The 26214-nt window shown below is 40.0% G+C and overlaps 1 protein-coding gene across 7 annotated transcripts in view; it reads left to right on the top strand.

The window, feature by feature from the left end:
• The first annotated feature begins 11791 nt into the window (after positions 1-11791).
• The window catches only part of ARHGEF12 (Rho guanine nucleotide exchange factor 12), a 64898-nt gene continuing 50475 nt past the window's right edge, over positions 11792-26214 (top strand). For 4 of the 7 annotated variants that reach the window (XM_087706425.1, XM_087706424.1, XM_087706419.1 and 1 more), the window contains exon 1: positions 11792-12423. In XM_087706425.1, the coding sequence (XP_087562551.1) occupies positions 12392-12423 (32 nt within the window). In that variant the 5' untranslated portion in view covers positions 11792-12391. The remainder of the gene's footprint in view (positions 12424-26214) is intronic. The other 3 variants (XM_087706426.1, XM_087706422.1, XM_087706421.1) reach the window with 1 other exon arrangement.

Here is a 26214-nt window from a genome sequence, read left to right as displayed (position 1 = left end):
TGTGTGTGTGTGTGTGTGTGTGTGGAGGAGGGGGACCTTTTCTAACAATCTTTCTATTTTTCAAAATTAAGGCACGATCCCAAGTAAGCCAGGAGTAATTCTAAAGAATCTCCTGGTTGGGTTGGGTTTCCTGGTTTGGATTTTTTTCCCCCTCTTGTTATCTGAACTAAGGGGACTAGATGAAAAATGAGTAAGATATAGAAGAGCACAGTCTGTACTGTTAAATAATGTAGAATGGGTTCTTCCTAGGTCTTCTTTGGAGGATGGTTAAGTTATAGGCCATCAATCCTTAGCTTCCCAGGCATTAAATAGATAGAGGACTGTCTGTCTGTCTGTCTTTGTCTGTCTGTCTACCTCTATCTTTCCATCCATCCCTCAATTTTCCATCCATCCACCTTTTCATCCATCTAGGCTTTCTACCTTCTTTCCATCTTTCCAACTATCTATTCATCTATCCTTCCTATCTTCTATCCATCCACCCACCCACCTACCCATCCACCTACCCATCCTATCTTCTATCCATCCATCTAGGCATCCATCCATCCACTCACCCATCCATCCATCCACTCATCCACCAACCCACTCACCCACCCACCCACCCCTCCATCAATCCATCCATCCATCCATCCTATCTTCTATCCACCCACTCATCCACCCACCCACCCATCCTATCTTCTATCCATCCATCTATGCATCCATCCACTCACTCACCCATCCATCCACTCATCCACCCACCCACTCACCTACCCACCCCTCCATCAATCCATCCACCCATCCACTCATCCAACCACCCACTCACCCACCCATCCCTCCATCAATCCATCCATCCATTCTATCTTATATCCATCCACTCATCCACCCACCCATCCATCCTATCTTCTATCCATCCATCTATGCATCCATCCACTCACTCACCCATCCATCCATCCACTCATCCACTCACCCACCCACCCCTCCATCAATCCATCCACTCATCCACCCACCCACCCACCCCTCCATCAATCCATCCATCCATCCTATCTTCTATCCAGCCACTCATCCACCCACCCACCCATCCATCTTCTATCCATCCATCTATGCATCCATCCATCCTATCTTCTATCCAGCCACTCATCCACCCACCCACCCATCCATCTTCTATCCATCCATCTATGCATCCATCCATCCATCCATCCACTCATCCACCATCCATCCACTCATCCATCCTTTCTATCTGCTATCCATCCACTCATTCGCCCACCCATCCTCATGCATATCTCCTTCCCGGCCCCCTCCAGAACCCTTTCTCCATAGCTGCCCCCTTCCAGAAGACAAGCTGGGAGATCTTCTGCATTACTCTCTTTTCCTTGCCAATCCTATTGCTGAATTACCACAAAACAATTTCCGTTGTCATCTGTGCTAAGCAAAGGAGAGTCAACTAAGACCAAGAAAAAAAGACGCTTAGAGACCAGCCGGGATTCCCACGGTGAGATTGCAGAATTTAGAGAGCCTGCACCTCTGCAGACAATGCAACCCAATTCCCTTTCCCATGCCAGGCTGATTTTCATGTAGGGGAGAAAAGGGAGGTAAAAGGATCTCTCTTTGGTGTGCTAGATTTCCCATGGCCAAGGAATCTGCTTGGCTTTCCAAACAGAGGAACCTGTGAATATTCATCACATCTGCACATTCCAGGTTTCGAAGTAGGTTTGTTTCCTTGGCTCACCTGGCCCCGCATCCATCTCTTCTGGGTTCAAAAGACAGGGAAGCAAGAGAGTCCACCTTTAAAGAGATGAGCTGTTTATTTATTTTTATTTATTTATTGACGAACGGATGGACTGACAAATGGTTTCCTTTACTACGGTTTCTACGCTGCTCTGTTTCACCAAACTCTTCCTTTCCGGAAGGTGAAGGGTCTTTGAAAAGGCACTAAGAGTTGTCGCTCAGAGGCCAACAACATATATCCGTCCTTGGCATTACCATGTAACAATGATTCCAATGTCCCACCAGTGATGGGCACAGCAAAACTTGTATTATGTTTTTATAACAAATAATAAAAAGAAATGATTTTATGGACATAAAATTGGCAGAGTGTACGTCTGGGGCAGGCATGTAGAAGAGGCAGCCTGGATGCTCATGATTTGGAGTTGTTATGACCGAGGCTTCCCAAGAGCATGAAGCAAACTCCTTGTCCCTTTTATTAATTTGCTGTGAATTCTGCTCATTCACTTCCAGCAAAGTCTTTCAAGGGAGGATTTACGGTCACAGACCATATCTGGCTTGGAGAGCTGCCAGGCCGATGTCTGCAAAATTTGGCCAGGAGTCTCGGAGAGTCATGAACCAATTAAGTGAACTAATTATCTCGTGCAAACTCCACTCCCCTTTCGCTCCTCTTTTATCTCCTCTGGGAGGGGCCATTCATCGTCCACCTGTGGCCTTACTCCCAAGTTGACCCCTGTTCTTTAGCTGTTCCCTTCGTCTGGCAACTCTGTACATGCACACACTGGGAACAGGCTCCAGCTGTTCTTCTGCCTCACTGATGTCTGACTCTGAAGGCAGCTGATAACTGGCATTTGCCTCTGGCCCCCCTCTCTGCCTCGGACACAGAGCCCTCATCAGAGCCTTCCCCAGACTTCAGGACTGGCCCAGGTTTCCTCCACAACCTCCTCACTCTCCGAATCTGCTGTCAGCTCTGCTGGCTGCTGGCGGGCCACAAGAGGAATGTTGTTACATCTCTGCTCCACCATTATACGCATACACAAAAATAAAAGCTGTTTCCATTGTTAAAAAGCTAACAGTAAATAGGTGTTCTTTTTATTAACGCGTATAAGGATGGAGCAGAGATGTGATACACACCATTGGCAGGACTTTTCTCATCTTTCTCAAATTTGTCCAGTCCCCTTAAAAACACTAAAGCTTCTGGCTATCGTGTTTTTTGACAGTTTGGAAAAAAAAACATACTAACAACTCTCCAATACTGGAGGTTTTTGAGAAGAGATTGGACAGCCATTTGTCTGAAATGCTATAGGCTTTCCTGCCTGAGCAGGGGGTCGGACTAGAAGACCTCGAAAGTCCCTTCCACCTCTGTTACTCTAACTGCTTCTCCAGACTGAGGGAGGGAGTCAAGAGCATCATGAGTCTCAAAACTCTCCGCACCCACAAAGATCTAAGTTAGTCCATCCGTTCACCTTATCTACCGCCAATTCACTTTGACCGTTAGTAGCTCAGATTCTTGTAGAGAATCTGATTTTGTTCTGTTATCCTAACAAATGAAAACGCAGCTCACCATCCGGCTTTTTTCGAGCCTTCATCGGCACACCAGAGTTCCCCATCTTCCCTCAAATGTTTCAAGCCTTCGGGGGTCGATCTGTCTATAAGGCAGAACGGGAAGGGGAGTTTGGAAGAAAGATTCATGAAGAAAAATTCGGAAAACCTGCTGCATTCTAAGACATGTTTCACTTAACTATGTACTGCTGGATTTAGTTTGCTAAATGTGCACATCCCTCTAAGTCCAAAACTGAACAAGCCATGCTTGGGGAAGGGGGAATCAAGCATCATGGTTTATGCTTTGATAGATAAATCAAACCTAGCCTGCGGTTTTATTTAGTGTAATAAATTTGAGGCTTTGTGTGGTGCGTGAAGGAGGTTGCTGTTTCTGGAGCAAATTCATTTCCCACAAACCAGGCGCTGTACATAATAATAATAATAATCCTAATTGTTTCTTGAAACGCTGCGGTTGAAATGCTCCATTTTCATAGCCTTCGTATTTTATAACCTGCCACAGTTTTTTCTATTTTTCTCTTGCCAATTCTCTCTACAAGAGACACAATAATTTAAAAAGGAGGTTTCTGCAAAAAAAAATTTAATTAAAAGCAACAACAGCTGTCTAATGGCGTACAAAAATTCAGTTTTTCTTCCTGTATATCTGTGGCATGAATGTTGATTAGCACACTAAAGCTTTTTACTCTGGGGGTCTATAAAATTGTAGCAGGTTCTAGAAACTTCCTTCTTAGGAATGAAAAATGAGAGAATATTTAAAATCCCAGAAAGCTATCTATTTTGTGCAGTATAACAGCTCGTTATACTGCACACGGCAATGGTGTTTCTCAGCCTTGGCAGTGGACTTCAACTCCCAGAATTCCCAGTCTTCCTCCCTGGGAATTCTGGGAGTTGAAGTCCACCCATCGTAAAGCGATCAGGGTTGAGAAACACTGCATTAGAGGAGCCTGCTTGTTTTGTATGAGTGTGTAAATTGTATTTATTACATTGCTTCGCAATGAAACTATGTGAGTTGTCAGAGACAAATCATGGTTCGTAATCCTTTGGCTCAGTGGTGGTCGGTGAATGAAACACATAAGGGATTATCACTCCCGCTGCCTTGAATCCGGAAGCAGTTCCATAGGTGGAAGGCGTAGACATTTTGATAAGGTACCGACATTTAGTATTGTAAGGCGCCCCAGACCACTCCTGAGTGAAGGAGTGGAACGTCTGCCAGTTTGAATTGAGGTAACGGAATGTGAGGCAACTGGCAGTTGGAACAGACTTTTTTTCAGATGGGGAGGGGGAGTAGAATGTCCAACTCCTTAGCATCAGAGCGTGTTAATATGAGGCAAATGGCAGTTGGAACAGAGTTCTTTTCAGGTGTGCAGGGGGAGTAGACCTCCTTAGCAACAGAGCTAGTGTGTTAATTACTGCATAAGAAATACTAATGATCTAATGGTCATTTCAAAAAATCCTTTCTTACCGAGCACTTAGAAGCCAAGAGGAACATACGTGCCAAATTTCAACTTTGTAGGTTTTACGATTCTGGAGATTTCGTGATGACTGAGTGGTATTAGCCTTTTATATATAGCTAGCTAGCTAGCTAGTGTTGGGTTGCTTCAATCATGCAACACAGCCATCTTTAATCTCAATTGCTATTTTCATCTTTCCGTTCTCCCTCTGAGAACGTTTCCTGGAAATTTAGAGCCTCTTTCAAATGTTCCTGACATCACCAATGGATGTTGTGCAGGCTGTTCATTTGGCCCCGAATCTGTGAATTAAAAGGAACTTGTGGGGCAATAAAGCTTTAATGGTGACAGATTGCAGCATTAGAGAATGAACTGAATTCAGGTTGCCCATGGATTTCCTGGCAAGTGGAAATAAATGAGGCAGGACTCCTGACATAGAAACCTTGCTTAGCCCAGCCAAACTGTTCCCCCCCACCCTCCAGAGGGCCGTGGATCTAAAAGAGAGCTGCAAAAGTCAATAAAAAGTTTGCCGTCTTTTTATTCCGAGTAGACAGTTTCTCAGAAACCGTTTGGAAGCTGGAGTTTTCAGCCCAGCTATTCTTTTTCCCTGAGTCAATACATCGAGCGATGTCCCCTTCGGTGAAGTATATAGGAGTCGTTGCCCAGCAAATGTAAGGAGGAAAAAATTCCTCTCTCTTTTTTTGGGGGGGGGGGCTTTCTTAAAGTCTACACCAGTGTTTTTTCAGCTTTGGCAACTTTAAGATGTGTGGACTTCAACTCCCAGAATTCCCCAGCCAGTAACCTTGAGAAATAGTGGTCTAAACCAGAGGTGTCGAACTTGATTTCATTGAGGGCTGCACCAGGGTTTTGGCCTCGGGAGGGGGGGCAGAGTGGGCGTGGGTGGAATGTGCATGGCCAGCTCGACGTTACTCGTGTCGGGAGCGCCTGTGGTGGCCCGAGAACTCTGCCAGTGAAAATGGGACCCAGAGCTCCGTTTTCAGCTGGGACGGCCTCCTGCAGACTTCTGCCAGCGAAAACGGCACTTGGGAGGGGTGTACGCCAGTCCTTCATTGTTTCCATGATGTGACCCTTGCAGGATTCTGCAGGCTGGATCCGGTCCTCGGTCTTTGAGTTTGACACCCCTGGTGTGTAACAAAACTATGTGGGTAGTTTTGTTACACCGTTTTTATTTTTGAAAACCTCCCTATTTTAAACGTCACAAGGGGAAAGAAGATAACTTGTGTTTCAGTACTTAATTTTGCTTTTCATTCGTGAAGAACACAGCTACAGCTTGAAGAAAAGTCTTGCTTCTGATATACAACTTTGGATTGTTTCTGCCATTTATGTTACCGAGCCGTAAGGCAAATGGCTGGGTATGGACTTAGACTTAAGAGTCTTTATTTATTGATTTGATTTGTCGCACCTTTTGCTTCAAGGAGATTCCTGCATCATTCCAGCTCTTAAATTGTGATTTGTTGCTTAGCATTTTATGCAAACCTTAGTGAACTTGAACCACTTCAAGTAAGGCTGTCGGTTTGAGCTCCGAGCTTGACAACTTGGCTGCAAACATTTCATCACCATTCGAGGAGACATTGTCCGTGCATTTTGAGTTGGGCTCGTCTGTCAGAGCATTGATCTTTAAATACCTTTTTATGAGATGCAAATTAATCCGGCTCAAACCAACTACTAATTAATCTGGCTCAAACCAACTACTAATATTTACACATTTCAGCTACTAAAGCTGAAACAAATTGTGGATAAATGCAATGAGAGAACCAATCCAACAGCGAGGGGCTGCCTCAGAATCAACTTCGTGCGTTAAAACTTCTAGTCCTCATGGTTGCAAAGGAAAGACTTTAAAATAAGTGGGATAAACAACTTTAACAATCAAGAACCACAAAGCAAGGCTTCTTTGTCATCCATCTTTCCCTTTCTCTCTATCCCACGGCAAGTCAAATACCAGCATGAAACCCACACAGATGCCACAGCTTCTTCGCCTGGCCTTCTGCAGCAGCTGGCTTTCATTCTGTAAGCAAGGACAGAAACACAAGCTCCAATCCATTGTTTCCATGCCATGAATAAATCTAAACATATCCTCATTCTGCCTCTCACAATCACACACACACACACACACACATAATAAGAAATGGTACTTGCACACAGTATAGCATGTTCAACTCTGCAGAGTGTACAATAACAATAGCACTTAGACTTATATATCACTTCACAGTGTTTTAAAGCCCTCTCTAAGCAGTTTACAGAGTCAGCATATTGGCCCCAATAATCTGGGTCCTTATTTTACTGACCTTGGAAGGATGGAAGGCCGAATCAACCGGTCAGGATCGAACTACCAAATTGCAAGTTGTGATTAGTTGCGAAGTTGTGTCCGACCCATCGTGACCCCATGGACAACGTTCCTCCAGGCCTTCCTGTCCTCTACCATCCTCTGGAGTCCATTTAAGCTCACGCCGACTGTTTCAGTGACTCCATCCAGTCACCTCCTTCTCTGCCCTCCCCTTCTTCTTTTGCCCTCCATCGTTCCCAGCATGAGGCTCTTCTCCAGGGAGTCCTTCCTTCTCATTAGGTGGCCAAAGTCTTTGAGTTTCCTCTTCAGAATCTGGCCTTCTAAAGAGCAGTCAGGGTTGATCTCCTCTAGGACTGACTGGTTTGATGGCCTTGCAGTCCAAGGGACTCAATGCAGGAGTCTTCTCCAGCACCAGAGTCCAAAGGCCTCCATTCTTTGGCACTCAGCCTTCCTTATGGTCCAACTTTCACATCCATGCATTGCAACTGGGAAAAACCATAGCCTTGATTATAGTAAGTAGTCAAGGTATGTAAGTAGTAAGTGATCAAAAGTAAGTAGACTTTGTTTTTCCTGGAAGATGTTTTGCTTCTCATCCAAGAAGCGTCTTCAGTTCAGTTCAGAAGAAGCTTCTTAGATGAGAAGCAAAACGTTTTCAAGGAAAAAGAAAGTCCAGGTGCTTCTTGAAAAAGCACCTCTGGGACCTGATATGGATGGCCGAGAATTTCCATAGACAGGTTGTCTCTAATGCAAGTCATTCTCCTTTGTGTAATGATCACTGGATTTAGACCCAAACGGGATGGAACCAGGGCAAAATAATGTAGAATGACCTCAATTTTTGATTCACATCAAATATCTTCTTAACTCTCACAGTTTCAATCTCAAAACTGTTTACCATGGACCTCACCCCATTCTTAAGAGGTCCGTAAAGGGGGAATGCATAAGCAACACCAGTGTGTCTATCATCCCTGTCCTACTGTCCCCATTTAATCTATATTTACTTCAGAGGTGGCATTCATAAGGTTCTGACCGGTTCTGGAGAACCGGTAGCGGAAACTTTGAGTACTTTGAAGAACCGGTAAATATCTGACTGGCACCTCCCCGATCTATTCTCTGTTTCCCGAATCCCAGCTGATCGGGAGGGAATGGGGATTTTGCAGTAACCTTCCCCTGGAACGGGGAGGGAATGGAGACTTTAAACTATACTTCCCTTGCCATGCCCACCAAACCAGGCCACGCCCACCAGGCCACGCCCACTGAACCGGTAGTAAAAGATTTTGAATCCCACCACTGATTTACTTCCTTTGTTCATATTTATGTTCCTACCTACACTTGCCATCTTATACATGTTTGACAAACAAATGAATACAAATAAATCTTTGGGTTGCATAGCCAAGCTATGGAATCCGCACTGGAAAAAATCCCCCAAGAAATTCAGGGTTTCCAACCAACTTTTTTTGCTTTTCTTCGTCCTGGACTTTCAAGTTTTAATTATCTTAAAAGACTGCAATTTTTTTTTTTAAACTACTGATCTTATTCAAACATGGCCAAGCAAAAACACCAGGAAAGCGGGGCGGGGGGGAACCCCAGAGATTTTAAAAATTCTGTATTTGTGAGCACGATGGTTCTCTTGATGCATCCCTGGTTTTGCCAGCCCTCCTTTCCATGTCTCAACATTTTGCATATCATGTACGTACATGATGTATATTTGTATTTAAAGAACCGGTTTTGTTAGAGCGCAAGCTGGTAAGTATACACTCTGCTTAAAGCATTAAAGGCTGGGCCACATTTAGACTCTCTCTCTTGGTCTTTTCTCACTCTCTGGAAGGAAATCCTCCTTCTTCTTCTTCTTCTTCTTCTTCTTCTTCTTCTTCTTCTTCCTCCTCCTCCTCCTCCTCCTCCTCCTCCTCCTCCTCCTCTTCTTCCTCCTCCTCCTCCTGTTCCTCCTTTTCCTCCCCCTCTCCCCCCCCTATCCATCACTGGACGTTGGCAATCCTATTTTTATCAACAGCCGCACGAAAAAGTGCTGTGGAATTTTGTCCAAAATGGTCCCTTAGGTTTTGAAGCTATGATGTTGTTCTTCTGCCTGGACCTCATTTGCCTTCAATCTTTCCCCGGAGGATTAAGTGAAGGATGCTGTATTGCGTCACTTGTCCAAAATATTCTAACTTTTGCTTTTTTTAATGGCTTTGATGATTTCCCTTGGCTTTCCCAGGCCACCTCCTCGTTTCTGATTTTGTCTGCCCAACGTATACGTAACAGCTCCCTGTATAAATCCACCTTTCAAATGCTTCTAGTCTCTTGAAGTGGCTTTCTGTCAGAGACCAACTTCCTGCTCCATAGAGCAGGATGGAGAAGATGTAATATGGGACAAGGAAGGCCACAGGAAGGGAAAATAACAAAATCACATCACCTCGGCTGTATGCAGACCTCCTCAAAAGCAGTTAGCAACCAAAAATGACGTTTCACATAGTTGGAAGTGTCCCTTAGGGCCAAAACTCTCACCACCACCCCCGGGGTGGTGGTGTTCTTAGCTGCAGGAGATTCTGAGCAGTTATTGTCCATGTCTGTGTCCTAACTTTGAAATCTTTCTTTAAAAAAAAAAGGAAGGAGATGAGCTCAGTTGGTTAATTCACAGAAGTGGAAGCAACTTTGCAGCTCAGTCTCAACTTCACATTTTGTGGCTTTCCTCTTTCGCACACCATTCCAAAAAAACTACTTCGATGCACTTTAAAAGTCTCCTCTTTTGGAAACATTTGCATCTCTGCAACGGGAACTAAGTTAATACAAGAAACGGAAGAATTTGGAAAGGTGGCAGAAGAAATAATCTTATTCAAAATTATTCAAAAAATTATTCAAAAGAAATAAGATAAGACAAAGATAATCACTAAAAACCTTACCTACAGCCAGAAAGAGGAATTAAGAGTGGAAACTGGAAATAAAGGTAAAAAGGTTCCCCTCACTAGTCATTCCCGACTCTAGGGGATGGTGCTCATCTCCGTTTCAAAGCCCAAGAGCCAGCGCTGTCCGAAGACGTCTCCGTGGTCATGTGGCTGGCATGACTAAATGCCGAAGGGGCATGGAACACTGTTCCCTTCCCACCAAAGGTGGTTCCTATTTTTTTACTTGCATTTTTTACGTGCTTTCGAACTGCTAGGTTGAAAGAAGCTGGGACAAGTCATGGGAGCTCACTCCGTTACGCAACGCTAGGGATTCGAACCATCGAACTGCCGACCTTTCTGATCCACAAGCTCAGCATCTTAGCCACTGAGCCACCGCATTCCCTTGCAGCTAGCTACTTGCAAATTATTGGCTTGGATATCAGCATTTTTTACGTTGCTGTAATTTATTCAATTTTTATACCGCAGGTAGTCCTTCATTTACGGTCACAATTGGGGACCGGACTTTCTATTGCTGAGCAGTTGGTTGTTAAGCGAGTCACGTGTGATTGTACCACCTTTTTCACCCTGAATCACTGCAGTTGCTAAGTGAGTCGCACAGTCGTTAAGAGAGTCCGCTGAGCCACCACGCCGCGTCTTTCCAAAAACTGGAAATACAGACAACTAAAAAAGTTCTTTTTCAAAAAAATGGAAACCTGCATCTCTCTCCCCCTCCCCCTCCCCCGAGCCCACTTTATCCTTAAACCACGTGGCTCCTGCCTCCTAGTCCCCCCCTCCTTCAAGGGACTCCTTTTCCTCCCATCCCTTTCATTTATTTATTTTTGCCACCACGGCGGAGGGGACAAGCGTACGGAGGAGAGGAGGCAAAAAAACCACAACCACGTCAGGCGAAGTCCCGGCGGAGGGATCTCGCGAGGTCGGGTGGAGGGAAGGGAAAAAAAAGCTGGAGCGCGGAGGGAGGGGGGAGGAGGGAAGAGCGGAGGGAGGGGGGAGGAGGAGGGAGTCGGAGTCCAGCGTCGCAAAGGGAAACGGGAGAGCCGAGGCGGAGGAAAAACGAGTCCCGGGAGTGCCGGAAAAGGCCGAAGGTTGCCGAGGGGGAGCCGAGGCCTGGCTGAGGGAAGCCGGCGGGGACCGTTGGCCTGAGGTAAAAAAAAAAAAGATCTCCTCAGGAGCGGCGGCGGCGGCGGGAGAAAAGGCGGACGACGGAGGCGGCGGAGGAAGCAAAGCAGCGGCTCGCCAGGCAGCGGAGAGCCGCTTCTCCCCTCACCGGCCGCGGCGGACGCTCGTCGTTCCCAAATCTCCTCAGGCGGGACGGGCCGAGCGGGCCGGAAAGGGCCGCCGGTGGAGCGTCCGGAGGGGGGGGGTCTCTCCCGCTTCAAGCCGCCCTGTCAGCAGCCCCCGAGGGCGGGATGAAGCCCGCCGAGGCCTAGGAAGCGGGCCGGGGGGCCAAGGTGGGCTCCTCCTCCGCCTCCGACCCGGCCCACAGGCGCGGGACTGTCGGGGGGGGGCCCTCTACAAGCCCCCTTCCCCCCTCGCCTATGTAGCAATTTGTATTTTATTTTAATTTTTATGTCTGTCTCAAGGTATGGTGTGAGCTTCTTCCCCCCCTTGGAAGGGGCAGCTCCACTTTTTTTGACACCCCCTTAAGGAAAAGGCCTGCCTGCCTTCTTTTCCCCCCTCCTTTGGGGTATTTTTGGGTGTTTGGGGGTGCTTCTTTCCCTGGAGGTTTGAAAAGGCGCCCCATAAAGACTTATTTTTTGTGGGGGGAGTTGGTTTCTCAGCACCCAGACCTTGCAGAGATCCTGGACGTAAATCTTTTTTTTGTTGTTGAAAGGGTGGAAGGAAGGAAGAAGCTGGAAAAACCCCCCACTTTTCCTGGTCCCCTGCCTTGAATATATACAACAAATCCACCCCCTCCTGCACCCCCCCACCTCTAGTTCCTTTCCTGTTGTTTTTCTTGGGGGTCTTTCTGAAAGGGGGGCAGCCCCAGCCTATGGAGGAGGACTCCTCTCTCTTTGACCTACCTGGCTGGACTTGGATGCCGTAAAAGACTGGAGAAGATCCTGGGGTTGTAATGTGGGAACTAAGGGCCGGGAAGGAGGAATTGAACCAGAGGCACCTTCGTCTTCTTCTTCTTCGGCCGGTCAAGTGTCCTTCGACTGAGATGGGTCTCCCTTTCGGACCGAGGCGACAGCTGGGTCTCCAGAGGGGCGCATCATGGCTGTGACGGCCTTCCTTTCTTCCTGCCAGAAGATCCCGGTGGCGGCTTTTCCTCGAGTGTCCTGGGAGGTGGATCTCTTGGAAGACTGAAAAACAAACTAAATAACAAACAAACCCCCGTGTGTGGCTTTTAATTCTGCTCTCCTTTTGGAATACGGCTGGATTCTGAACTCGGGTGTGGAGTGTGGGAAAGTGACAGTCGCTGGAGAATCGCCCGTAAGATGCAGATTGGCTAAAAAATCGTCCTGTTGCCGGGGGCTCCAATGAGTGGCACACAGTCCGCAATCACGGACAGGTCAGTGGGACCGGCGGCTGCTGCTGCTGCTGCTGTTTGCTTGGGATTTGGGTAAAAAAGAAAAAAGTTCAGTCTGGAGGCTTAAGCACAAAGGTGGTCAGGAGTGAGGGCTGGGCTGCACTTCTGGAAATGGCTTTGGATTTGCTGACCGAACGATCTGGATTTGCCTTTCCAAAATGTGTTGGCCTGGTAGTTTTCTAGGCCACCGGACTGGCAATTTCTCATGAAAGGAATTCCAATTGAGAACTTGATATAAATGCAATGAAGGTTTGGGCTGTGCAGAAGGTCCTTGCGTCTTAGGTGATGCTGTACCACTAGCAGTAAAGGTCATTCAGGGTGACGTTAGGTTGCCTACCTATGTCCCAAATGGTTTAGTGGCATGAATAGAATAGAATAGAGCTGGAAGGGACCTTGGAGGTCTTCTAGTCCAGCCCCCTACTCAAGCAGGATAACCTATACAAGCTCAGACAAGTGGCTGTCCAGTCTCTTCTTAAAAACCTCCAGTGATGGAGCACTTTTTAGTGGTTTGTTTATCTCTACCTTTGGAGTCATTTTAGTAGGTGGACTTATTTGGCTCTCCAGGACTAAATACTAAAATGTTCGTGTAATAGAAGAGACATGTTATGGTTGGCCTATGGCCATGTTGTTTCCCCTCCCTTACCAATTTATATTTCTACCCACCCCATTTCCTCTCAGCAGTTGGGAGACTTGGGAGTGATGTAGTCTTGGAATCTATAAGATACTCTTCCCCTGTAGAAAAAGGAACCTGTAACAACTTTGGTCTGGACTGCATTTCTCATTTTACATTATTGATTAAGTTTACTGGAACTGATCTGATGGGAATTGAACTACAATTGGAGAATCAACTTCCATTCTGTGGTAATTAGGGATGGGCCCAGTTAGCTCTTTCTCCTAATATACTGGATTTTGATCAGGGTCATGTGATAATTTTAAAGCATGAAATTTTCATCTAATATAAGTGCAAAATCTAGGGTTACCACAAGCCTGTATGATGATGATGAGATTCAATATCATAAATAGGAATAGTGCACTAGTCATCCCCCCCCCCCCCCGCAGATAACCTATAACATTTTAGTTTGCCATTCAGTACTTAAATGTTACAAGAAATAAATGTTTGGTATGGGGATCACTGCAACAGTTCTGAAGAATACATATTATAAAAGAGTTATGGAATCAGTAGGAACATAGATTATTTAAGATACATGGGATCATTTTATGGATTCCAAAGCTGACTACAAAATAATGTGAATATGGTACATTCTTACATTTCTAAAATGTTGAATCTGGGGGATGGGAAGTGTTAGTTGAAATGAGGATAGATATCTGGTTCCTTTTAATATGATTTCATTGTGAATATTAGGAATTCTGGATGTTTTTCCTAATTAGATTCATCTTCTAAAATATAGTATAGAATAATACAGATGTTTTTATTCTGTAGAGAACATTGCTGAAGCATTGATTATTATTCTTCATAAAGACTTTTGGAAGGTTGTAATATAAACATGTTTACTTCTGTAGCTCAGCAGAAGATCTGCAAGACTATTTATGTTATACTTTAATGCAATTAATAGTTAACATCAAAGTAGGTAGAAAGTACGTTGTAATAGTAGAATACATTTTTTCCTGATTCCTTTTATAATCTTTTTATTCTGTAAGTTCTAAAATATTGCTAGTGATGATGGTAACAACAACTCAGATGCAATAGCAACAGTGAATGTATAGGAAGCTGATAACTTTCCTTGCTATTGTCCTTGACTATCCTAGTGGAGCTTCCTTTTCTAAGGTAAATATTTTGCTACTCTCTCCTTTGTAAGCCTTAATTGGAATATCAAGTTGTATATAATGGTCTCTTGTAATGCAATGACAAGATTACCTGATTGCTACTTTTGGCAATTTGATATTTCTTCAGTCATGGATTGAGTCAATGTGCAATAGATAAAATTGTATCTGCCTAAACTACTTGCAGCTGTTCCAGATAACTTTGTAGTAGTGGCTTTGTGTTAAAATCATTAATTTCTCTGTGCCTTGAAGTCTTCCAGAAACTTGGTTTAGAAGTCAGATTGGTGGGATTGAATGAGAGTGCTTTTGCAGTTGCAGTACTTCCACTGAACTTTCCATCCCTTGACATCATGATCTGGGAAATATGTCCAGTTTGTTTCAGTAAAAATATATTCACTAAAGCAAATGTTGTTTTACCAAACTGTGGATCAAAAGTGCATATTTTTATTCTATAATTTTAATGAGGCTGATTGGATTAATGATATTATATTTTGAGAATCTGCTTATAACGTTTCTCATTTTGTAGATTGCTGAAATTCTGTTTTAAGCAGTGTGTCTTGAGAGGAGTAAAAAAGGAAGTGTAGATGGAAAATTTCTTTCGCTGTACATTTTATATTTTAAGTAGGGTTTAGGCATATGTAGATGAGGCTTGAACTGCTCAGAAATGGGTTGTGGCACATTTTTGCTGATAACTGGAATACCCTCACAAATGATCTTCATCCATTTCCATCCAGTTCCTTCCATCCATTTCATCAAGTTTATTGGGATTTTTCAGTATGACTGTAATTTTTATGTAGATGAAATCATATTATCCCTCTAATTTTATTGATCTTTTTAGCAATAGGAAGGATGGCTCTCTTGGACATTACTTCTGTCATTAATATGAAGTGAGTTTAGTAGTCTTTATATGTTAAGGCAGGGTATTTGCTATTTCAGTGACATTAAAATATATAATATTATTGCTTCTTGAACTACACTTAATAAATTTCCTACTTGATATTTCTCAAGGATATGAAATTTGTCTCCCTCTATTAGCTTCATTCAATGTCTGTAGGATCTCATTCAACTCATTTAGAACACTTGAATTACTTCTTTTAAAATATTTTATTCTCAGATTAAATAATAATACGCAACAATACAAAAGACTCCTTTAAACATTTATTGGGTAATAAGGCCTACTGAAGTCAGTGTGGCTTATGCTTGAGTAGATGTGTAGAATTGAGTTGAAATTGAATTGAAATATAACAACAAAATATTTCTTCAGCACCGAGTAACCAGATAAAAAGAATGTTTCTATTCCAGAAGCTTGCAGACAATCTTTGGACATTTTCTCTCTTGTGTCGTTTGTGATAGGGAATACATAGCTGAGGTGAGTTAGATGCAAGTTTTTATTCTTCATTACTGGGCAAGCTGGGGCTCGGATGGAATTTAGAAAAATCTTAAGATGTGAACTCTGGCATATTATGTTGCTGCAGCCTAGAAACATTGACTGCCTTTTTAAAATTTGCAACCTAGACATTCTTTTCATGCATTTTCCAAACGATGCTCTTTTAAAACTTTTTATAGACATGGCATGTTTTATGTTTTTTATTTTATTGAAATAAAGACTAATCCTGGGGCAAATTTATGGGTACTTTTTTTAAAAAAAATGATACCAATTCTCTTGGTTATTTTCTGTGAAATCTTCTTGAATGGAAAAGGATTTATATAATGACTTCCAGTGGATTTTTTAATTGTTGCTTTCTCCCCCCTGCTTAGATGCTGAAATTGATTGAGGTTTTAGCTAGCCATCCTCATATTCTCAATGAGCCCCGCTGAGTTCTAGGGATTTTTTTCATAACAGACATGTATAGAATTATAGTGCAATTGTTTTTAATTTACTTGATTAACTTATATTGTCTTCTGAGTGTATGTCCATACACCATATATCATTTCTGATACTCAGCTGCACAGTCAGGAATCACACTCAGTTCCAGAAGTTCAGTTTGTTGTTTTTATACTTCCACAAAAGCTGGACCAGCTTACTTTTTTCATCTTGGATCAACTGGAGTGTTCAGGCAAGTAAATTATTGTTGACTGCTGTTTATTAGAACAGCGGGATAAAAGTGTTTTTAACCCAGATTATTAATCACAGTCTCTTGACTCATCAGAGAAACCCATTGAAGACCAAAATATAAATCATATCATAAAGCAATTAATGCATTTTAGTTCCTTAAATTCAATTTTTCAGGTAAATACCTCAAAGTTCACATTAAAATATTAGTATAATCCATTTTTCTGAGAAAAAGACACATTTCTTAGACAAGGTCATTAAACAGCCCTGGATTGGCTTCCAAGGGACACAAAGTGTGTAATAATTTATGTTGCCTTAGAGCCACTTTTTAAAATTTAGGGAAGCATCAAGCTGGTTTTGAAACCAATTGGCAAGAAGAAATCTAAAGACTTCAATATAGTTTTTTCCGCACAAAACTTTGGGTGAATATCTAGATAATTTGTTTTAATGGGGCATCAGATATTACAGAAAAGTTTGTTTTTATCTAATGAACAGTTCACTTTTCTTTAGCAAAGTTTGAGGAATGCCATATGTGATGTAGAATAAACATCAAAAATATGAGCATAACCTTGATCTTTGCCTAGTTCTTCCTTCTCCTTTGTCTCCCCTTCCTTTTCCTTCCCTTTCCCCTTCCCTCCTTTCCTTTCCTTTCCTTCTTATTAAATGTTTAAGTTTTCTGTTGGTTATAGCTGGATGGTTATGCTATGTCTAGGCTTCTGTCAGTAGCTGATGCTAGATCTTGCTTTTCTGGTTTTGAAGAAAGCTGAGATAATTGCTTAGGTGGAGACATGATACTTGCTGGCCCAATATATGTAATTGGTTGCATTGAACTTATGACATAAATTATTAATATCTACAGAGAACTAAAAGATTCAGAGAAATGATATACTGAGTTATTTTCATTGCATTCAGAACATCCTTTTTGGATATATCACCATATGAAGGAAACTTATTCAATCTTCATATTTTAGATTGGCTGCCGAATACCAGAGGAACAGATTTTTGTACCAAAACCTGTATGTGAGAGCTGCTTAGAGTTATAGGGTTGGAAGGGATCTTGGAGATCATCTAGTTCAACCCACTGCCCAGGAAAGGAATGCTGATCCCTTCCCAGTCAAATGACTGTCCAGTTGAAAAAGCACCTTTGGATGTCCACTCTTAAATAACTTTATATAAATATGATAGCAAGGGAGTTCTATCTATAAAGAATTATAAGTAGTGATATAGGGGTGATTCTTGTCAAAGGATTGCATAATGAAATTAAGGGCATTTTTCCCCACCCCCATGACTCATTTTGTCCTTCTGTAATGCTCTGTTCCTGCAACTCAGAATTGCAAGATGATACTGCACATTTTAGTAAAATATCATTGAATTTCAGTGTGGAAATGAAAAGCCATGAAAAAATGGCTTTTGGTGAAGATTAAGCAAGGTGAATTTCCTATTAATGTTAAAAATAATCCCAAGGACATACACTCTTTTCAAGTAAATGTGAACCAAAATTTTTGAATTAGTCCTTTCCAATCATGGCCTTTTTCTATTAATGTATGTGGATACAATCTTAGATTTGTACTGTTGCTCAAACGGAAACTTCCCTGATATGTTTTCCCCAACTCAGTTGGCTAAGAATTTCAGGACTTGCAATCACTACATATTTCTAGATACCACATTAAGTAAAACACTTAAGAGATAGTGATACTGAGGCTATTCTATAACATGTTATTGAATGCTGGGACTTTTACTGTTCATAACCTCAGGGTGTTAGTTTTAATTTTTTACACAACTTTACCACACTTTTATGAACTATAATTCTCCTGATGCTTGACTGTTTGCTTAGTATGTTTTGTTAATAATACTATAAAACAACTTTAAACACTATGAAGCAATCTATAATTGCTTTTTAGCTCCTCTTTCCTGATTGATGTTGGTTTTAATTTTGAAGTTAGCATTTGTTGAACATATCTTGTGATATATGATGAACAATCTGTTTATGTTAATATGAAAATCAGTATTAATAATAAAATACATAGCACACCCAGCCTACTTATTAACAGCTTCAGTATTGTTCAGATGAATTTAAAGGGGGGGGGGTTATGTTAATTTTTTTTCTCCCTCTCACCCAACACTTTTCCCCCCATGAAATCGTTTGCAGAGGATGTTGCATAAATAAACAATACATATTTGTTTATGAGAAGCAGCCAGAGGTTAAATAAAAAGATAGGAAGTTGTACATTCACTGTTTAAAGAATAAAATACAATGTATGAAAATGTGCATGGATCTGATGGAGGATGGTTTTCAAGATTAGAAAAGGGTATGGAAAGGTTATAATTTAACCTCAGATTTAACAAGTCTTTTTTTTTTAAACCTCATGCCTTTAATTTCTTTAGCTTATTATTTGTATTTACTTACCCTAAGGGGGTAGCCTAATTAGTATGTATATATGTACATTCATTACTTTTGTTTTGAAAGCACAATCTTTAATTAAAGTGGCAGAAGGAGGAGCAAATCCAGGGCAAATCAAGGAAAATACAAGTTTTATATGGGACAAATTTCAGGGGGGGGACACTGTTTAAAATTACTAAGGGAAAACAAGAGGGATTTTCATAATGTGTATTGTGAAGACAATTATAAAAAAAAGAAAACAGGAAAAGGAAGTGGACTGTCTGATCTTAGGGGTGCTTTTTTGTTTGGATTTTTTTAAAAAAATCCTTTGGAAATATTTTGCAAGAACTTGGCATCCGGTAAAGAAAAAAGCTTATAGGAGTATGTTCTTGCAGACTTTTTAAGTTCTTGGCCAAACTATTGATCTTTATATGGCATTAATAGCCTATAAAGCTCCCATGGATTTGTAATAAAAATAAAGAGTTTAGGTATCCTAAATCCTGACAACAACAAAAGTTCCATGTACTCATTTCCACCAGTGGTGCGTTCCTAACCGGTTTACTACCAGTTCGCTGAGTGCGCTCATACACAATTGAACGAAAATTACTCAGAAAAGAAGGAAAGCAGCTGAGAAGCGGCGTTTCAGTCTGCTGCCCCAGATCAGCTGGGCTTCGGAAGCTGGAATAAAGATAAGTATAACCCAGGGGTGGGCAGGCGGGCCCACTTTTAAAAAAACCAGAGAACCGGTTCACTCTCTTGTTTGAAAGCAGCACTACTGGTTCGGGAGAACCGCTCTGAACCGGTAGGAATCCACCACTGATTTCCACTACAAGAAAAAATATCCTCCATTTATAGGCAGATCATTTTATATTTCCCATTGTGTTGTTTGAATTGACCCCCTCACATGTGCTTCCCCTTCACATGTAAGTTTCTGTCCAGTAGGTCAGAGGGACAGAAAACGAGTTGAGGACCACGTATAGCTTGTCAAACAATCTTTTTTTGTGACTCACAGGGCCCCTTAGGATATGCAGGGTTTTTTTCATCCCACATTTTGGGAGGTTTGGAAAGCAAAATATATAAATTATGATTTACAGTTGCATGTGGTATCCAGTTTAGCTCTTAAAACTCAATGACTCCCACTCCCTTGCAAAATGCCTATGGTCCTACTGACATTTGAAGTACAGGCAATCCTAGACCTATGACCACAGTTGCACCGAAAATTTTGGTTGTTAAGTGAAACAGTTATTAAGTGAATTTTGTTCCATTTTATGCACTTTCTTGGCACAGTTTTTAAGTGAATCACTGCAGCTGTTACATTAGTAACATGATTGTTAAGTGAATCTGGCTTCCCCATTGACTCTGCTTGTCAGAACATCGCAAAAGAGGATCACATGACCCCGGGACACTGCAACTGTCATAAATATGAACCAGTTGCCAAGCATCCAAATCACGTGACCTGGGGAATGTTGCAGTGGTTATAAGTGTAAATAATGGTCATAAGTCACTTTTTTCAGCGGGCCTTATAACTTTGAATGGTCACTAAATGAACTGTTGTAAGTCAAGGACTACCTTTATAAAGTTTTTTATTTTTATCTTTATGTTTGCAACAGGATGTGCTGATTTTGGGATATTGCACTTTAAATCTCTGCTTGTTTAAACAACTCAGCAAAATTATGCTGTCTCTTTTATGATCTCATTGGGCGATGTGGCATGAAGCACAAGGTGTGAATTAACAATATGGGCCTCTCAGTGTGGATAAAGAAGCAAAGGGAAAACCACTTAGTTGTGTGCTTGTATCCACATGAATGAGGTGTGGCTTTTCAAGGGCAGTGTATTTGGAATAATTTAATTTGCTGCTTAGCAAAATGAAGACTACAAAGATGTGACTGACTTATTTGAGCAAATTCATTGTCATTCTGCACTGATTTGACCAAAAATTGAAGTTCTTTATCATGAAAATAATATGCAACTCTCTCACCTAGTACGCTTCTACAATTTGACGAAAAAATGCAAACAAAAAAAAATTGTGGTTAGTTTTGTGCAAGACATTGTGGTTTCAGAAGCGGAAGTGATTATCTAGAGCTGGGTTTTATAAAACCCAAGTTCACAAAGCCATTAGTCTACTCTTGTTTAAACTGTTTTGCTTACTCTTAACCTATGCTAGCGTCCTAGAAAGCTGATTTTCCTTGGAGGAGGAATATACATCAAATACTTGTTGCCTTTCAGTTTATGAGGGAATTATTTGTAAATTTTCTATTTTTAGAATATAAATTGTTAAGCTTATTTGAAATGCTTTCATTTGTGAGAAGGGAAATAGCAAATGATAGCAGTGTTTCCAGCTATCACAACTTAGAGATCTCCCATGTAATGTGAGAATTTTAGAGTTGTCTGAACTCTTTCTATTATTGTTCATTACTGGGGTTTTCCAATTGTTGTTGTCAGGCATTAAGTAAAAGAAGCAGCTGATAATCCTTTTAAATATTATTTTTATATATGTAGCTAATGTACTGTCTCAATCCAACTGGATCCAACACAGTTTACAGTACCTATAATACATATTGCAATAATGTAACTCTATAACTATAGCAATATAGATCATAATAATAATGTCAATATAGGATAGAAAAGTATTGGTGCTTTTGAAATTCGGTGTTGGAGAAAACACCTGAGAATACTGTGGACAGCCAAGAAAACAAATAAATAGATCCTCAGACAAATCAATCCAAAATTTGTATTAGAAGCACAGATGGTCATCAAATATTTGATGTACATTTCCTTGCATTGCTCCTACACTTTATGCTCCTTTGTGGTGGACAAATGGGGGCTTAAGTCTGTTGCCCTCTGTTGGCCAGATGTAGATGCCTCATTGATCACAACTGCACCTCAGGCCAAAGGTTTTTTCTGTGTGCATAGGACTATGACCCTGGAATGCTTGTGCAATTATTCAACTGATTGTTGATTAAAAGATGAGGTTAAATAAAGCCGCATTGAAATGCTAGTAGTAAAATGTATGATGGTTTTGTTTCCCCAGATGTATATGTACCTTTCCATTTTACCTTCTATCCTACTGAAATGTGCATGAGGCATGACGGACTAAAATATCTATGGGTTCCTAATTCATGGATGAGTAGAAAGTTTTGACAGTATTACCAAAATAAAGTATTTTTAGGTATATTGTTTCTTTGCTTTGAAAGAGCAGCTGATTCTTGAACATTGTACAATGTATTTTAAAAACTGTATCTTTGCTAGAAATCTGAGATTTGTCAATTTGTTCTCAATTTGTTCATATTGCCAAAATATTTTTCCCTGACGATTCATTGACACTAAAAACTTCCTGATGTGAACTTAATAGTTTTCCCTAGTGTTCTGAAGTGTGTCTGATTTATATTGCACTCAGTATTTAAAAGATACGGGATTGTGTCCATTAATATTGAAAAAGTATAGATATGCCAACTGCTGATGAAAATGGTTAGAATTAAGATTATTAGTATATGCACATATACAGTTGTGTATTTGGACATGTTTTTTAAATAACTACGATCATTTTATAAGGTGAATGTAGTGTAGTAATAGAAGAAAATAAAATAGATCTTTGAGGTACTATTATTTTTAATCTTTTACATTTGGGTAACCTTGCAGTAGTATATAAGGGGATGATATGAGCATCAATACGTGAATTGAATTGTAATTGAGTTAGAGCACTGGGCAATGAGATTTTCCCTTTAAAAAGTATATGGATATAATGTCAGGAAAGTTTCAAAATCTCTTGAAAGTCATTGCAATTGAAAGCAGCCCTTTAAAATATTTATTTCCTAAGAAATATTGGGTCCTGCCTTTCTACTGCAGACCCAGCAATGAAAAAACAATGGTATAAATTAGCTTTTTCTGTTTCTGGAGCTAGTGTATGTTACTAGTTGCAAGGGAGAAGGGATAGAGTAAGCAGGGTTGCATAAGTCCTTTGGAAATTTTACTAATATTAAGATGAAAATAACTGAAAAGATGGCCAAGACTTGAAAAGTGTATATTAACTCCATTCTACGAAATAAAATGTTATTTATTAAATAGCAAATAATTGGAACAAACACAAATGTTACTGCTGGGCTTAGAGATGTTTTAAAAGTATTCAGTCACTCGAGTAAAACCGCAAACTTCCTTCTTAAACATTCCATTACTGTTCTTTTTTTCATTTTACTATATAGACATTAACTTCAATTAGATTACTGTGTATAAATTTGTTTGTATGTCAGCATATTTGCAATAAACTGTAGACCAGTTACCTACTATAGCAGCAGAGTATTTTAGAAAAAATTGAGAAACATTCAGAAATCCAGAATGTATATACTGATTCCAATTTGTATCCTCTCCTTAAAATGGTTTTGTAAATTTTGTAGAGAAACCTTGTAGACTAGAAGTTTATATATTATTCTATGGTGTATAATTTACATTCTTTTCACATAACTACTGTATAAAGAAGTATGTCAAGATTAATAAGCTTGTGACCAACTGACTTTTGTTTATTTAATGTTACAGAACACCTGAGTGTCCTTTGTTTAAGAAATTATATAAATAACAGTGTTTAGATCTTACATTTTTATTTGCCACAATATTTATTTAACTACTATGTGGAAAAATAATTCCACTTACCAAAATTAATGAGGAAATATTGCAGAATTATTTTCTGGTAACAGCTGAACTTTGGAAAAAAGGTAGGAGATGGAGTCAATTGTATTTGTACCTCCCAGACTCATTTTTTAAAATAGATATATACTTTTTCAAACAGAAATTGGTTCTGTTTGAACATCTGCAATATGTTTTCCTCCCCTTCTGGCTGAATATATTCACCTTCTCCTCTGGTGATAAATTGTATTGAATATTAGCATTTAAACTCTTAGCCATAAACTTTATTGTCAATCCCAAGGTATTGTTTTGCATTTCTCATTAAGAAATTGAATTTCTGTGAGCTGTTTGGTATTCTCAAGGTGTTCATATAGTATCACTGATAATAAATCTTGCCAAAGGGAAATCTAAGGCTATTTAGTAGCACTGTATGTATTCATTGCCATTCAACTCCCATTAGTGATGAGGCCTCAGTTCCTTGGAGATTTGTCCATATCTGCTGTGCGCAGCTCTGAGAATCTGCTCATTTCCCATGCCTGACTTTTCATTTGGGGTAAAGGTCTGTGAATTCCATATAAATATTTACAGCTACTTTGTTGTTATGTCAGAAGGCTCTGATTGGTGAGTTCTTACAAAGAATAATGTCTCTATTAAACTGAAACAGAGAAGAATAAAGTAGGACTTAAAAACTTAATGTGCATAGGCACCTGTGTTGGCATCTATACCTCTGTAGTGTTCTTCAAACAGCCTGATTTTAAAAAAATGATTGAATTTAAATCAATAAACAAAAGGATATTAATTGTGTGACTAATACTCTAAAAACCTATAATATAAAAACAAGGTAATACTGGATTTCTTGTTGATAGACATTTATATTTTCTGAAAGCCTGAAGCAATGAAGCAAAACAAATTGAGAGAGTTTGGGAAAAGAAGCCATTTTGAGAAAACTTGAAATATATGCAGTATTGATTTTAGCAAACATTAGTGATGTAAAGTTACTTTATGGCATTGTAAAATGAATTTGTTGCTCACAAAGGTATGTTTGATTTATAAAATTTAAAATATGATTTCTTCAATCTTAAACTAATTGACACAATTTACTTCAAAATATTCTTTATAAATAGAGATACAAGTTGTTGAACTAGGAATATAACAATTCATAATTAGGTTAAACAGGCAGGCAAAATGAAATGAAAAATAAAAAAAAATGGCAATAAAACTAAAATTATTTATTAATAGATTTGCCTTGTACCAAAGAACACTTTTTCAAGTTTCTTAAGATCTTTTGTTATTTATCATGTTCATAAACTCATGAACATTGAAGATTTGTTTATTTATTAATCTAATGTATGAATTCATTTCTGCAAATTTAGTACTTGACTATTTCTCGGTAATAATTGCTTGGTAGGTGGCATGGCTGGTAAATGCAGTAATTCAGGTGTGTTCAGATTTCTGCTAGCTTTGTTTTTAGAGCTGCAGAATATTTTATAAGTATTGTTTGCTTTATAGCAGAGTCAATATTAAAAAGCAATAGCATTGGTTAGCCCAAATCAGGCTTTATCAATAACTTAAAATTTACAGAAGATTTTAATTCTCTGGTATTTTAATTATTATTTATAGCTTCATTGTTTTAAAATGTTTTACATTATGTTGCATGTTAAATGTTCGTTAGTATATATTAAATAATATTTTATCCTAGAAAGACAAGAGGTAAGCTACCTTATCTCTTCTAAAATCTGTGTGCTGCCTATTCTCATTTAAATATCTCAATTTAAAAGGCAAAAAATAAACATGGGCCCAACCTGGATAATGTCAGGTTCAACAAAAGTTAAGTAACACACCATATTTGTTTATGGAGAGGGACAAGAGGTGATTGGATTACTTAATACTTAAGAGAAATTTAAAGAATGAGGAACAGATCTTCCAGAATTGGTTGGTGTTTTTCTTCCTCATCACAATATCTATGTCATTCCATGCATTGAAACATTCAGAAATGAAGTGCTGAACTATATGGTGACACATATTGATGTATTTTCCGGTAAACTGAAATATAAACAAAATATCCATTATACTGTATAGTAATTGTTTCTAATATCATTTTGGTAACATTATTGGAACAAATTGGATCTTCTACCTTAGCATTGATTATGAAAATTGATATTTCTGTTCAAAATGTAATTATATTCTCCCTTAAATTACATCTTGTGAAATACATGAACATTGCAACAAACACTGCCTATTTTCTTCAGTTGCATAGATGCTGGTTAACAGAACTGCAGCCATCATACTGCCTAGGGCATGGTTAGAGTTGAGAAGATTTACATTAATCAAACACAAACAGACAGTGTAGCGTGAAGAAATGTCTCTCCTGCCAGCACTGCTCACAATCCTAATTAGGTTTATTGGGGCAGAAAAAGAAAACATGTCCCTCCACTGCTCTCTGTCTTCCGCACGTTGGTTAAGTTGCTAACTCCTCTTTGAACTGCTCTCTTAACCTTTGTTCATTCCCTCCTGCCAGAGGAAGGCCTTGATTTCTGAATATTGTTCCTAATGTGGCTTATAGTTGGCAGGCGTTAATTTCAGAAAGACCTGGCAGACCAGAGGAAAGCAGCAATAGGCAAACAAATAAAATGTTCTTAACTTGGAAGCCATGTAAAAATATTCAACAGGGTTAAATGAGAGAAGTTGAGGGAAAAACAGCATTGGGAGCCTGGCAAAAATCTAGTTGAGCATAGAGTAGAATTGGAGTTATAACCAGGTAGAGCATGGACAGTGAAAAGAAAACTTTTGTGAAAATTGTATAATAGTGGGAGGTGAGCTAGAGCATTAATTGTCATCTTAGTAAATGAGCCATATAGCAAGATAATTAGGAACCCTTTTAAAATAGAATAAAGCCTTTTGTGGTGAAAGAATTGTACGTTTTTATAATGACAACCAGTTG

This window comes from Thamnophis sirtalis, unplaced genomic scaffold (assembly GCF_051295495.1).
Source record: "Thamnophis sirtalis isolate CommonGarterSnake01/CBP01778 unplaced genomic scaffold, rThaSir2_p1.2 scaffold_2, whole genome shotgun sequence".
Lineage (NCBI taxonomy): Eukaryota > Metazoa > Chordata > Lepidosauria > Squamata > Natricidae > Thamnophis > Thamnophis sirtalis.
Note: the sequence above shows the minus strand (reverse complement) of the source record. Positions and strands in the feature narration are given on the sequence as shown.